General features: G+C 33.9%; 1 protein-coding gene across 1 annotated transcript; it reads right to left on the minus strand.

Annotated features, from left to right (window-relative positions):
- Positions 1-1,638: 1,638 nt before the first annotated feature.
- LOC142342453 (neuronal acetylcholine receptor subunit alpha-7-like) lies at positions 1,639-15,702 on the minus strand. Its single transcript, XM_075393787.1, has 6 exons — positions 15,654-15,702; positions 11,899-12,082; positions 11,327-11,527; positions 7,320-7,496; positions 6,400-6,633; positions 1,639-2,227 (listed from the first exon to the last, which is right to left on the minus strand). Exons 1-6 carry the CDS (start codon positions 15,663-15,665, stop codon positions 1,857-1,859), a joined length of 1,179 nt encoding a protein of 392 aa, XP_075249902.1. The 5' UTR covers positions 15,666-15,702; the 3' UTR covers positions 1,639-1,856.
- Between the last annotated feature and the right edge of the window lie 6 nt (positions 15,703-15,708).

Raw genomic sequence — 15,708 nt, forward strand, 5'->3', positions numbered from 1 at the left:
TGAAATCTTATCACGTCATCGTAATATTGATGGCTACATCCTCCTTTAGTGAAGACGTCCAAAAAATTATAGATAAAACTTTCTGAGAAATAAATATGGTTTAAATGGCTTCAACACTTTCTTCTCCCATTTTTCTGGAAAGAAATTTTCAAGAAATTTTGGTTTTTGACTGTATTTGTTTTTTTTTCATAGTCATAAGACATATTGTGATGTCTTATTGATTACCTAGGCATCATAAACATCCTTGTAATCACATTGTGGCATAGTTGAGCGTATTCATTCAATTCCTATGAAAGCTTTTGAGTTTAATGGCTGTTAAGACTTTAAAAATATTTTTTTATTTTTTTTATCATAAATCAATCTTAAGCTTATTTTCGTGGATTGTAAGTCAATCTCGGTAATGACAGAACCGCTTTTTTTCTACATCAGCAACAATTTATCTAGTTAGCGGTTTTGTCTTCTAACTATTGTTTTTTTTGACTTCGGTGCACGAGTTTTCATAATTTTTATAATTTTTGGATTTTTTTTTTAATTTTGGTTCCTTTGAAATCGTATTACTTTATCCTAATATTGATAGCTCCCATTGGCTTAGTGATGACGTTCAATGGATCGTTGAAAAAGTTTTCAGAGAAAAAAGCTTATGGTTTAAATAGCTTCGACACTTTCTTCTCTCAATTTTCTTCCGAACTTTTGGATTTTGCCTGTTTTTGTTGTTGTTTTCATAGTCAATGACTTGTTGTAATGTCTTATTGATAAATTTTGAATGACAAACATCCTAGTGTTCACATCATCTAGGCATAATTTAGCATATTAAAGGCCTTCCGTTGAAAGCTGTAGAACATTTTGACTTTGATACTATGGGTTTTCTCAAAATTTTCGTGGTTTTGATGTATTTTTGTTTGCCATACGACTTATTGTGATGAGTTATTGATGTCACATGAATGAAACTTATGATTGCTATTTCATCGAGGCAGAATTTAGTGTGTTTAATTAACTTAAAATGTAGCATTTTTTTTAAATTCAAACATCTATTTTTGTTATCTCTTCATTTGGTTGACAATTAAGTTAAAAATGTAGATGAGCTCGGGTCTGAACATCATGTGCGAACGCACATTAACGAGCCGCCTTGTTCCTTTCCTACTTAAAAATCATGCAAATTTTTGCTTCATTCTTTGATTTTTTTGTATGAATAACTTAGTACATAATGACTGAAACTTTTTGGTAACAAATGTTTTATTTTATCTTTGTATTACTACAAAGAGATCATGAAATTTTATACGACTCTATATGATAACTAAGAATCACACATCAATTTTTCTTGGTGCAAACATATTATAAAATCAAACAAATTATATATGATCCTGGAATAATTGCCGAACAATCATATGTAAGTCGTAGATTGATTACCGAGAATCACATATCTTTTTTTCCGTTCTAATTAAATTCCTAATTTTCAATGACACGGCATGACTTACTTTATCTCCGTCATCGCTCTGTGATCAGCCAAAAAACTTCGAAACGCAATATTTATGGCAAAAATGGGTGCTAAATGTTTTATGTGTCATAAATGTCATTGTATGATTTCTGAAAAAAAAAAATCAACTTTTAAGATCATACAATTTTTTCGGCTTGAAAAAGTTTTGTGTGATTTTGAAGAAACCATATATGATCTTTTACAAGTGCTAAAAAATCATACAAATCATATGACCAAGTATGGTAACAGAGAATCATATACGCGACATATTCTATGATCGAAGAAAGTTTCATTATTTGTGACTCCTGCGAAAAAGATTGAAGACCATAGAGATCAAAAATTTAACAGCAGCGAAATGAAAAATTCTAATAGCAACTTTTTCTTAGAACTGTAAATACACAACTAAGACGACGGTGAGTTGGATAATTATATGAATCAAGCAGAACCCTCGATCCAGAATAGTCGCAAAAGTTTTCCACACGTGTTCTGAATCTTCGACACCAGTCATTTGGGATGATACTTCTGAAAAACATCCAGAAGATGTTTGATTCTCTTTTGCTGCTCTCTGCTCAGCTTCAATATCAGTTGTTCCAACCTGGTTTTGTTCAACAGAAATTGTCTGTGAATTTTGGTTCGATTGTTGGGAGGCAATTTCAGTGATGGGTACAATTCGACGTTGTTTCAATTTGATCCAGGAAGTTATTTTTGAAACAAATAAGCTGGGTGTTTTCTCTGTGTGGGCAACTTTGTTTACTGAAATATGAAAATAAAATTCATAACCTTCAGAAGTGATCTCTGCAGCTTAAATTCAATATTAATTATACTTTGTCTACATAGCCCACACTGTGATGACCTTGGTTCACTTCTTTTTTGTAGACGCACTAGCTGGTAATAGACCCGATGTAATCTATTCAAGGAGTTTTTTTTCAAAAAAACGTATGTAATTTTAAGATACCATACATTATCTTTATATGGCTCCAATGAAAAATGAAACTGCGATGCTCTAAAAAATATTTTTAAACACAACCATTCATTCCAATTCGACTTTCAAATACTCAAACTTGCTTTATTTGGATTGCATTTTTATGAGAGCTTATCGGAGTTATTTGTCAGGTAATTTTTTACCAAAACAACAAAGTGGCCCGGAAAGAGTTCTAGGAAAAAACGCAGAAAACAAAAATAACCCCCCCCCCCCCATCTGTTTCTAATAGGAAATAAATCCCCAAGAAATTACACCACTATGTGGTCAACATTGAACTTCGGTCGTGATAATTTGTTCGGTCATGATAGATTCATATTAAGTACCACAGTCATCTAAGGCCCGGCAAAAAGTTTTTCCCATCTAAAATTGAGTGGTTTTTCCGAAACCGCCTGAATTAGATATACATATTTATTACAATTCAAAGAATTTTTACAATTCAAAGAATTTGAATTGTATTGGGACGCTGTCTCTTTTTTTTCAATATCTGTTCAAACATTTCCATGATTTTTGAAGTGAAATTGGAGTGGTGATTTTGGTCACGCCGAAACAGGAAATGGAGCGAAAAAAACGAGTGGTTTTGCGGCGTAAAATTTTCTTGCTCTAATTTTTAAGTAGAATGAGAAACGTATGGTGTTTGAACGAAAGTTCGCTTTCTCGCTAGTGGTTTTCTGTTCACATGCGGCAATTTCACTTTGGTTTTCACTGTTTTTCATTTTATTTGATAGGATTTTTTTCTAAATGATTTTTCCAATTCAACCATAGTCCGTTCTAGGTCTAGTTTTTCGTTTAGTCAATGAAAATTCTTTGGATTGTACGTCAAGACTTTTCCTGTTATGTTTATTGTTCCGACCCCCACTTTAGTGCGGAGGGAGGAACTATATACTCAATTGGGTTTTTTGTTTTTTTTTGTTCAGACATTTTTGGCCGATCGATATAATCATCGTACAGAAATGTGAGTGCTTTCATTAAAAAGCACGTGTATCTTAGAATATGGAATTACAAAGATTTTTTCAGATATCACTTTTTACTGAGAAATATTCAGGCTTAAAGTTTTGTGAATATTCGACAGTTTTGTTCACATTTTCAAAAAATTTTTCTAAAATTTGGCACAATTATGCTAAAATTACTTAAAATATGTGAAAATTTTCAACGCTAGAGTGCTATTGTTACCACAGCGATAACAAAAGCAAAAGAAGAGCGTTGCTGAATTGTATGATTGCAGTTTCTTCGTCGGAAAATTTTGATAAAGTTTCAAACTTCAGACTTTTTTATTCAAAAATTGCAAAAATATGGTTTTTCGGTCCACTTTAATTATTTTGCCGAAAATAGATACCTAAAAACCGCTGACAAAATCTCATGAAACTCCCAAAAAGAGCTAGTTGAAGCTCAGCGCCCTATGATATTCTTTTGGAATTAAAATTTTGCGGTTTTTACAAATTTAAGTCGACAATTATACAAAAAGCATAATTGTTTTTCCCAAAAATCGAAGTATTCCACTCAACAGTTACTCAAAATTGCAAAAATTTGAAACAATTGAGCAGCTTGTTGAACTCGCGGCAAAATCAGAGATAGGTTTGATATTGTCATGGATTCTTACGATCAGAATTTTTTTATTTTTTATTTTGAAAATGCCTTTTTTCAAAATATTTTGCTTTCGTTTTCTATGTTATTTACTGACAAATTTTTTATGCACGGCACCATTAATGGCATCTCCCACTTACATAGAAATTAGGCCGAATGTTAACATTGTTTGTTGTCAGAGAACATAATAATTTTTACCGCTTTAAAGACCAACTTTAGTAAACTCTAACTGAAATCTTGTTTTGCCTTCAATTGTTTTTGTTTTTGCTGTCTGGTAACTAAGTGTAACCATTCAAGGACCCAAATGGGTTCTCCAAGAAGTGTAAGTGAACCTCTTACGTGCATTTGGTTGTTACATAATGTCTCTTATGTCATTAAACGGTTTTGTTTTAAGGAAATTTCATTGTTTTTCTGAAATTGTAAATAAAGATTTCTGTCAACTTTTAGATTGATCACAAAATATACAAGTCAAACTTTTTTTTCTGATTGAATACAACTGGATTTCTATTTTTGTGGCGGATTGTTTTAAAAGGACGTTTTCTTGTTTTTGGTACTACGAGATTTCATACAAGATTTTGTCAATTTTGCCTTTTTGTTTCTTTGGTAAGTTTTCAATTCACTTAACATTCTAATTGGAAAATGCGTTACAAGCTCTGTAAATAAACGTATGTTTTGTTTTCACAACATATTGCTTTAATTGTGGCCACATCGTTTTCTTGCATATTTTGATTGAGTTTTTTTCGTATGCCAAATATTGGGTAATTAGAGGTCTTAGTGGACAATTGTGGACAAGTGTTTTTGAACTCCAATTTAAGTTTTTTCAAAAAAAAGGAAAAGCATTCTTCAGCTGATCCCATTTTATTTTGGTTGGCGTTTTGTTTCGGCTTTTACAATGTTGTATCTTTTTAGCCTGAAAGTTGTATCAATTAGCCTCATTATTGAGGGATCTCTTAATAATCTATTGAACCAAAAAAACTATTTCTGTTGATTTAACGTTTTGACTAATGTCTTCAGGGCTTAGACAATTTGTTTCAGAGGAGTTTTGTAAAATTTAGATACATTTCAGTTTTTGCGGTTATTTTTGCTGTCATTTTGCAATAGCCATTTTAAAAAAAAGACTTTATTATGCCCAAAAAAGACGTAAGTGAAGAGCTAATTCTCTCGCGCAAATGAATATTTAATTCTCCTGCAATTATTGTATTTAAACTTAATGGCTTCAACACTGTGGCTTCGTAAATTTGTTTGTGGAGTTTCTGTTTGATCGACTTGCATTTAGTTTTATTTTACGTTCTTATCACTTAGTCCCTCTAAAAACAGGCGAAATTAGTTTTGAAGAAGTTGCAAGAGAAACTGTCTACTCATTTAGTCGAAGTCTTACGTCTGCCGTAAAATTTGAAAATTTTTGTGTTTTTTTAAAAAGGACAATGGATTTCTGAGATTTGTCAATCTAACTTCTGTTAATTTTTATCTTAGCATCTCTGTTGACCAATCACGTTACTTAGTAATTGATTTGAATTTTTTCTAATGGTTTCGGTTTCTCCGAATGGTCTTTGTTCTTGTTTGCATATTTGCTCATTTTTGTAGACATTTGATTTCCTTTTACAGTATCAAAAGAATGGGCGTTTCTCTGGAGAATTGAGAAAAAAAACATAATCAAAATTTTTTATTGTTTTTAGTGGATAGATTAATGTTTAATTGGCTGGGACATCGTTTTCGTGCAAATTTTTTCGTGCAAATTTTTCGTGCCAATTTCTTGCCTGTATTTAACGTTCTTTTTGCAGTCTTATTACATATCATGGATAATGAAAGTTCTCAGTTGCTATCTATGGAGTTAAAAATAATCTCTCAATGACATCATTTGATGCATATTTTTTCTGATCATTTTGACATTAATTTTTTTCAATAAAAAAGCAACGTTTAGCTAAACTTTGCCTTTTTACTCATTTTTTGTTGACTTGTTACCAAGTCGCCTTGAGGACTAGTCCCATGGTTTTCTCTAACGAAGTAAAACTTAAATTTCTTTAGTGTAAGTTTTATCTGATGCCATTTTGATTTGGTTATTAATGGTTTTCAAAAATGGACAACGAACCAGTTTTGGTCGTAATTAATATTTGTAATTAATTATTTTTTATCGCAGTGTTTTCTGGTAGTCATATGATGGTTGTCACAGGTCTCATCGGCCTTCTAATGTAGATTGTTCTATTTATTTAGTAGTTTGTTGAACGATATGTTGATATGTTCATTTCTTTAAGTAAAAAATGTAGATGAGCGGGGTCGGAACTTTATGTGCGAACGCACATTACCGAGCCTCCTTGATGTATTTATATTTGAATGTTATTTACCCAATTTTCAGCTACCTTACCAATAACACTGACGATACACAGAAGGCTAAGATGCACAATTACTGCTATGACAAAGTATGCAATAATTGGGAACCCAAGGGAGCTTTCAGGCAGAATGTCATTCAGAGTCGAAACTGTGACAACTTCGGCCAACAGAATAGTAGAAATAAATGACAGTTTGTCATCAGATTGGACTGGTACTGCAAACACAAGTGATGAAAGGAGGTAGAGTAGAAGATTTGGGCAGATTAAAACTATCATGGCAACCATTTCCAACTGTTGATCTTCATTGATGTATTGTTTCAAAAACGTAAACCAGAACCTGCTCATGAAATAGCTAAAGTCATAAATAACAAGTCTAAAAATGTCTATATTGTTTGTCCCAAAGTCACCTAATTTATTAAGGAACTGAAAAGTAAACTGGATTAACAACATTAACTTAGCATTTATTTAGTAAAAAGTTCAGTTTGTTTCATTTTCTCCTTTGACAACGATTATGATAAACGCGATACAAACATGAAATTAACAATAAATGCATTGTTATCTAATTCTTTTATCAAAGAGTTTTTTAATACTTTCATCTAAAGTTTAACTGCAACCATTTTTGAAAATGTAATAAAGTCTTTAAAGTAGTGTATATATTTTAAGCTATCGAGCTACTTTAAAATATATGAAAAAAATCAAATTTAATTTACTTGGTTTTATTTAAAAAATGAAAAATTTTTTGAAAATTGGAGAAATTTACATAGTTAATCTGATTTTGGATAAAAAATAAAATGAAAAAGTCTGCCGGTGAGGTGGTTTTTCAATTTACTTTGTTTAATATAAAACCATGTAAATTATTGAATTAAATATTTAATACTTTTTATGTGCTCGATAGCACATATTATAAACTACTGTTTAAAAACACAATTTTTAGTAGAATTAAGGAAATGGTTGCCTATGATGTAGTAAAGTGATCGTCGTCGCAATCGAACTTGAGCGACAAATTCATCTATGCCCTGCTGACTAACTTCTTCTGTGATAGTTCGTTCAACATACAGTTTCACTGGCCGAATCAACTCCCATTGGTCATTTTCAACGTAGAAATTGAGATAAGCCTCATCTCTTTCATAACCTGTTAAAAATATATGAAAAATAATAGCCCGGTTGGGCTTTTGTAACGAAACATCAAAATCTGATTTGTTTTCAAAGCCTCAAAGAAAGTCTGATCAGAGTTAGAAATCTGAATTCAATTGGTTTCGCAAAGAAAACCACGGAAAGAAAATCCCGACTAAAAATGCAAGGAAATTACCCCGTCGAAAATAAACCCCATAGTTGACTGCGTTGAAATGCACTGCAATTAGAGAATTCGGTCTTTTTGCCATGGTCGTGACTTTGTCGTGACTTGCTATGATACTATCACGAACAAAACTCATTGCTAATATGGGTTTTATTTCTACTAGAATCAGACTATAGGGATTTTCCGTGGCAGTTTATTTCGAATTCAGTCTGGGGTTAAAATACTTTGGGGGGTTTATTTCCTTTTAGAATCAAACTGGGGGGTTAAATTTCGTTGGGGTTTATTTCAGTTTATTTCCGTTATGGTATATTTTCAAGTTTTTTATTTCATACCGTGACCATACTGCGATGCTCTGACCATAAGATGCTGTGAGACCAGGTCACCGACCCAGGTCTGGACAGTTTTCAGATCATAGATCGGGCGAAATGGTTATTGACCCGGACCTTCGTGTCAGAGCATTTCAGTACTGACTCATTAGAATCCAATGGTAACACGTTAAATCAGTACTGAATCATAGTGACCTAAGGGTATAGTTACTTAACATTATGCCCAGACAACACTCACAATCCAAACTTTCAATGAATTTTGTAAGTTAAGTATGATTTTCGTTTTTCATACTGTTAATAGAAAATTCAGAAAAATATTTAAAATTTTCGAAAATGTTTTTGAAATTTCGAGCCTGAAGTTACATAACGGTTAAGCCCTGCTGGTTCACTGTAGATTTAATGATTAAAACACAAAAATAAAACAATGATTCACCATTTGACACTCAATTGAATGTCTGCTTCAATTATACAACTTTTCCAATTTTAAATTCATTTGAACTAATTTTTGAGTGCGCGCAAAGTCTGAAATTTCCACTTTGATCACAGAGCCATATCTGAAAAATATTATGATCAGGAGAAAAAGTTCGACCCATTTCTTGTCAAAGAGAAAGAGCTACTTCTGGTGTGACTTCTTCATCAAAGGGCATCGTGCGAACTAGACGGTCTGGTCGCAAAAATGAAAATGGGAAATTTTTGGTGCAATCAAGTGTAAAATTATAGAAAATTGGTCAAATTAGAAGGAAAACCAATAGTTTAGGCTTAATTTTTTTTATTCAAACAAAAATAAAAAAAATTATTACTTATTCTGTTTGAGGCGTTTGTAACACTTCTTTCAACATTCTGTCGGAATCCTGGGTTTTCAGTTGAAGTCATAGTTTACTGCTGGAAGTAAGGATATCATTAATGTTCACAATTTTTTCTTCACCCGTATTTAGACCTAAAACTTGAACAAATCTGGTAGTGAAAGAGTGCTCGAGACAACGACTTTAGCTCTACTTTACTGACCAGTTAAAATTTATCTCGACAAAATTTCTCACAATTTTTGCTCAACACAAAAAGTCAAGTTCAAGTTTTCCTGAGCTCAAATTATTCACGCGGGACATTCGCGCGACCCAAGATCACATGCTCGACATTTACTCAACTCAAGATGCTGGGTGGAGTTTTTGTTAAATCATGAGTCGGGAAAAATTCCAATCATTAGTTTGTGTTTTTGCTCCGGAAAACTTGCATCCGATCTTGCATGCAAGGAATGCTTTTTCGTTTATTAATGCTTATTACTTCGTCAGCGAAAGTAGCCCCAAATTTGGTAGTTTCTTTTCAAAAATGTCATGTTTCAAATATCTGGGGAACAAGCTTAAAAATGCCACATCATTTACATTATAGTCAAGGTGGCGAAGACCATTAAAATTGAGCTACCCAGCTTTACTCAGCCAACTAATGCGGCATTAAAGTCCAACTGTCTCAGCTGATTTATCTTATCCGTCCAATTAATTGCCAAAGGTTAGAAAATCATACAGTCATTTAACGAACCATGGAACAACCATGTTTGACCCAAACTTTCAAAGAAAAGACTTGCTTTGAACCACAAATGCTCATGAAAAAGTTTTTGCTCAAGCTCATGAGAATAGCTTTCCTACCCTTTAATCGAGAGATTGATTTTGTACTTTAGAAACAAGCAAACAATTATAATGAAGCCTTCAGGTAAAAATCTGTTCCAACTTTTGTGAGAGCATCCTGTAAGAACAGAACAAGAAAAAGAGAAAACTGTAACGTTTCATGATTTGGTTGTTTGTGGACAAAATTTTTACCTAATTGATAGGCCTCGTGGATCAGAGTATTACAGAAGACATCATTCTTTCTTTAAATTATAACGAGAGACTGAACTGAAAGAAAGCTGAAAGATTCGCAAGCGCCTCCTTTACCACCATTCTGGTCAGCCGACTACGAAAGCAATTATCTTTCGTCAAAAACGATTTGGAACGCTAAAGAGTGGGGTCAAACATGATTTTGAGACCACCTGTATCTGACTCGAGACATTGTTGGGCACATGATACTCTGATCCTGAAACAAGAGTTCTTCTCATCAGAAGTGGACTGAATTCCGAGTTCAGTTAAATCTGATCAGTTGAAAAATCAGTCTAAGACGGTTCGATCATGTACAATTTAAAAATTTTGCTCAGACTGACTAGCGGGATAGGGATTAAAACTGCTTTGTGCCTCTCAGACGTCTTTTGGAGGGCTCTGGTGCCCCCACACTGCTCTCGCTGGCTATTGGAAATACAAGTTAAAATGATAGATTGATGCAGATAATCAAATAATATCAAATGAGTAAACAAGAAACGTAAAAGATTATTGAAAAAAACCAGAAATCAATAAAATTTTTATTATAGAAGATGGTTCACAATTTTATCCTTGTAACCAGATTCACTCAAATGATAGATACTCTTCTCTATCACCACAAATTATCTCTTCCTATTCTTTCTAAAAATAACTCTAAATTAAGCCGCCTTATCTAAACCCGGTTCTCCTGTTTTCTGCTTAGGTTAGATTAGCTGCGCTCTCGAAATTATTTTTGCTTTCATATGTCACTACAATTCAACTTCTAAGAGAGCGCTCTTTTATGGTTTTGTCATGGTATTGTTATGGTTCTACTCCTTAGTTACTTATCAAACAACAAAGTACCACAATGAACAGCAACAAAAAAGTTTGTCCACGTGGCAACTATGCGCTACTCCAGTACAGTTTTCCCTACGTAAAATTTGTTATGACCTCAAATGAACAATCAAAGGACCTGAATGCCTCCTTTATACACTGCTGACTTTGATTCAAGCTATTCAATTAAACGAAAAGCATTATCAAAATACCAGTTAATGACGCTACCAATTAATGATTCGGTCAACTTCTCAACTCAAGAAATTATCCTTTTCTGGAACGTTACTGCCCCCTTGCACTTCGATAACAATCCTAAAAGTGACAATAGAGCAATTTTCCGCGAAATTTGATAATGCTGAGTTATATAACTGATGAAAACCAATTTTTTAAACCTGTTCTCCCCAAAAATATCAAAGTTACACCCTCTCAACTTCTCTCTCACGTTGTTTAGTTCCACGTATGTACGATTCACCAAATGAGGTTGAAATGCTAGCCAATGGTCCTACTACCAGTTTGTTGATAACCAATTCTCGAAATCCAAATTTTACCTTTTCAATTGCGACACTTTGTGATAAAAGTCAGATTTTCCAAACTCTACAGATGAGAGTTTGTTTTGACACAAGGTGATCTGATCAGGGGTCAAACAGGTCTCGAACCTCAACCAGGGAGCACTAAATGAGACACTAACTGATAAAGTAATGAAACTGGAAGTTGTAAACAGGTCCAATTCTGAAGTCACAAGTCTGTTCATCGAATGGGAATCGAGTGACGTCAATGCTGCATGCTAGCTTCACTGCCACGAGGGAACTCCTGGTTGACACTATTCCCAAGTGGTGAACAAAAGCATCCGTGTTAGCTGTGTATAGTGTGTCAATCGCGTTTGTAATGACTAAACAGAAAACTTATGAACAAGTTAAACTGGTAAACTGGATCTATTCTGTTTTTAGCCCCCCCCCCCAGTGTTTTTTATGACCCCCAGTTACAAATTATATGTTGTTATATAGCACGTTAATATGTGAGAAAATAGCACGTGCGCCTGGGGGTCATAAAAAATTTATGCTCACTAAGCTGGCGTGACAGAATAAATCCGTTAAATTTTTGAAACGCCTCAAACGAGAATTGGTAGTTATTTCACGTCTCTTTAAGATTTATTTGAAAAATATTTCTCTTGTTCACATAGCCTCATTCAAGCTTTAGTTGAATAAAAACTTTTTGCTTTGAGTTTTTTTTGTTTACAGCTGAGTCAAAATCAACACTGACCAATATCTGGACTCCATATATCTCCCCTTGGTAGTGTTAAGTATTCAATATCATTGAACTCAGAAGGGTCCCACGATGCTGATTTGGAAATGTAGTAAATGTCCAGAGCCACTCTGGCAAACCACAACCCATTCTTCTGATCAACATCCAGAACTTGTCTGAGATCAAATTGGACGAAGAAAGTCTGAAATACAGTCAATAAGAAAGCTCACATGATGCTGTGCGGAGCACAAAATGTTCCCACAATCATGTTACCATCAATGTATTATAACAATGCATTGAGTGGTAATGCAGCAGAGTTTAGTTCATCCAAAAATTATTTTTAACAGGTTTTCTGTAAAAATCATGTTTATAAAAATGACATGGAAATTATGCGAAGAAAATTTGAACACAAAAGCCTTTAACTCGACCCAAAGTTTTATAAAAGACTATTGGCTTTTGTTAGATTTAAAAACTGATCAGATTCAAAGCTAATATGCACTGAAAGTCAATAAAACGTGTATAACGAACAGCAAATCAAAACTAAAATCTATATAAGTATCTTTTTTGCACTTCTTTTTCGTTTAAAAGATTACGAAGTTTCAAAAAAAACCGCCGGAAATGTTGCCCGATATGTATTGGAACTGTACAACTTTGATGGTGCTGTTCAAGGTACAAAAAACTTCTTCCAATGCCTGCGGCTAGACTGCATGTTAAACCATTGATGCCGAATTAGTTGTACGTTTTTGCCTGAAACGAAAAAACCGAGCGATAAAAATCTTAAATTTTTTATCTTTTTTATGAAAATGGTCCAACATCTTGTGGAATTTGAGGTGTGCTTAACATACGAAACTGTAACACTCTCCAAAACTTTTGAAGGTGTTTAAAATTTTTTTAAAAAATCAGGCAAAAATAATTAGCTTGAAAACCCCAGTCAAAAAATTCAAAAAATGGTAACATAAAAAAATGAGCTTTGTGAAAATTTCAACCAAGCTTTTTCGAAAACTGAATTTCAAACCTCTCTGTTGATTAGCGCTTCTCATTTCACAATGCATCTGGCAATCTTGTGAACATCTAGTTTCTCTGTGATTTTTAGAAGTCACCGCAAAAAATTAAAACGTATTTTTTGAGAAGACATTAACTTTTGGAAATAAATTTTTATTTACAATTCACAATTATTGTTGGTCCTGGAGAACGTGCCCAACGATTGCATCTCTGAACAACGATGAATTATCTGATTTATCGTGAATTGCTTTTTTAAAAACATTAACTGCTAAAATAGACCAGCGAAATTGTTATTGGTTTCCTAACATTAAGACTTCAACAGCTTGGTCTCAAAATTTCCATTTAAAAAGTGTACAAGTTTCTGCAAATTTTCAAAAAATCGGCATTTTTGAGTTTGTGTGTAAGCCTTTTCAATAAAATCAAATTAGTGTAGTGACAAGATCAATTGTATTATAGGAACGCTAGACTAATAGATTAAACAAAATTAAATTTTCGTAGAAGTGGACCTCAACTTGCATCAAAAAGATGAAGGGATGAAATCAAACATCATTTTTTAGAATAACTCTGAAAGAGTGCTTTAATTGAATTGAATTTCGCATCAAATTTCAACATCACAAATTTATCACAAAGCTCCGTTAAATTTTTTCTATTATATCACAATTTTGAAAAAAAAATCAGCGAGTTATTTTTGTAATTTCCCAGCAACACGAGAAACATCAGAAGAAAACTGATCACATTTTCATCAAAAAAATGAATTGGAAATCAAATAGCAGAGTTTACATTGAGTTTACGTTGTTTACGTTGATCACATTTTCATCAAAAGAATGAATTGGAAATCAAATAGCATAGTTTACGTTGAAAACTGACATGAAATATAAGCACAATCGTATTTTCTCTAAAACGATTCAAGAAGTTTTGAGCTATATATGTCAATGTAAATTGACCCTTCTTTTACTGCATTTTCTTTTTTAAGGGTAGAAAAATTGTCTGGTTTATTCTCAAGAATTTTTGGTTTTTCGAGTTTTTAGCAGGGATACCAAATTTGCTGTATATCTATCAAATGGCTGGTGTGTCATTGGTTTGTTTGTTTTTTGGCATGTAAATTGCAGTAAACTTGTGGCTCTGCTTGACTGATAGATCATGTAATATGACAGGCAGAGGCTAATGGAAGAGTAGAGTTTAAAAGTAATTCAATGCGTGACGAAACATCAATCGTCAATTCACAGAACTTCATCGAACATCAGGTCTGACTAAAAAACATAAAAAGATCAAGCTTTTTATGGTATTTTTGTCATCTTTTTTAAGCACGCTCATCGAAAATGTCGAGGTGACAGAAGTAAGTGACCTCTGCTCAGACGCAAGTCGGACGCACACGATGTTTTTCCAGACCAATTACAGGGTCTGATAGATTCGAGTAAACGAAAGTCTGAGCAAATGTCCCAATTTTGGTCTGATCACAGGTCACTTCCGTGTCTGGGATGGTCTGATCAGAGATGGATTCAAGCCCATATTAGACTGATCAAAATGAATTTTGGGTGCAATTCGTTCTGATCAGAGGACATTTCTGGAAATTTTTATTTCAATTTTCAGCAGTGGTTTTGACTGAGAGATGTTGTCTCTGACTAGAGGCAACAATAAGAAAGCGTTATAATCAAAGAGTCATCTAGAGCCTGATAGGGCTGATCAGAATCAGGGTCCAACTGATACGAATTTCCGGTCCCATTCACAAGCAATTTTGAATAATTGTAGAACAAGAAGACTTTCTTTATGGAAAGCGGTGTACTTTCTTTATGGAAAGCGGTGTACTGTCAGTCATTGAAACAAGCATCAGTGACATAGTAAACGAAGATTTTTCAACGCTTTTATTTTTTTATCAGCAATACTCTTGAATATTTTTCTATTTTTTAATATTTTACTGAGTACATTATTTTTATTGAAATGAATATATTAAAGCAATATCAAGAGATTTTTTCATATTTATAATCAATTTTTGACCAGACTATTAAAGTGCATTTGAGTCTAATCATTGATTGCATTTGAGTCTGATTGAGTTTTATCAGAGGCGGATTTGAGCGCACAATATTCTGCTCCAAGGGAATTCGAGCGCACAACAGTCTGATCAGGAGTGACATTTGAGGGCACGATAGTCTGATCAGACGTAATTTCGAGCGAAAAAACATCTAGACTGTTTTCTAGAAAAAATCAGGCCTCGGTTTATGGCTATTTAACTATGTAAAAAATGGTCTGATCAGTGGCAATTTTGGTCTGGAGATGGTCTAATCATAGGTCATTCCAAGCACAGAAAAGTCTGGACATTGATCTGGAATTGGTCTGGGCTAGGGCTGCACAAAATTATGGCCAATGGTTTGGCCTGACCAGTGATCGCTTCCGTCGGGGAAGGTCTGATCAGAGACAGCTTCGAGCGCAATTCGAGCGAACACGAGATTTCACGAGCGCATCACTCTGATCAGAGGTTACTTTGATCAACAATGGTCTGATCAGAAGTCACTTTGGTCTGGCACCTCAACCTGAGCTGACTTGAAATCTATCTGCTGTTTTAAACCCGAGTTCTTCCCATGTTGAGGTTTCGGACCGAATTAACGTCTAACGTCTGATCAGACCGAAGTCATGCCACTGTCCAGAATTTTGTACAATCGAACCCATTTCAAGATTGACACCATTGGGCCTGAACAGAGGTCACCTGCGTCTGGGACCGCGACCTGGGTGAGCTTAGCCAGAGTGATATAGATGAATATTTGCTCAGATTTTACCTTTATCAGCATGTCTTTTGGAGGCGAATGTCGAGGAATATTCTGAATAATCTTG

Source organism: Convolutriloba macropyga, chromosome 7 (assembly GCF_964194025.1).
Source record: "Convolutriloba macropyga chromosome 7, txConMacr16.3, whole genome shotgun sequence".
Classification (NCBI taxonomy): domain Eukaryota; kingdom Metazoa; phylum Xenacoelomorpha; order Acoela; family Convolutidae; genus Convolutriloba; species Convolutriloba macropyga.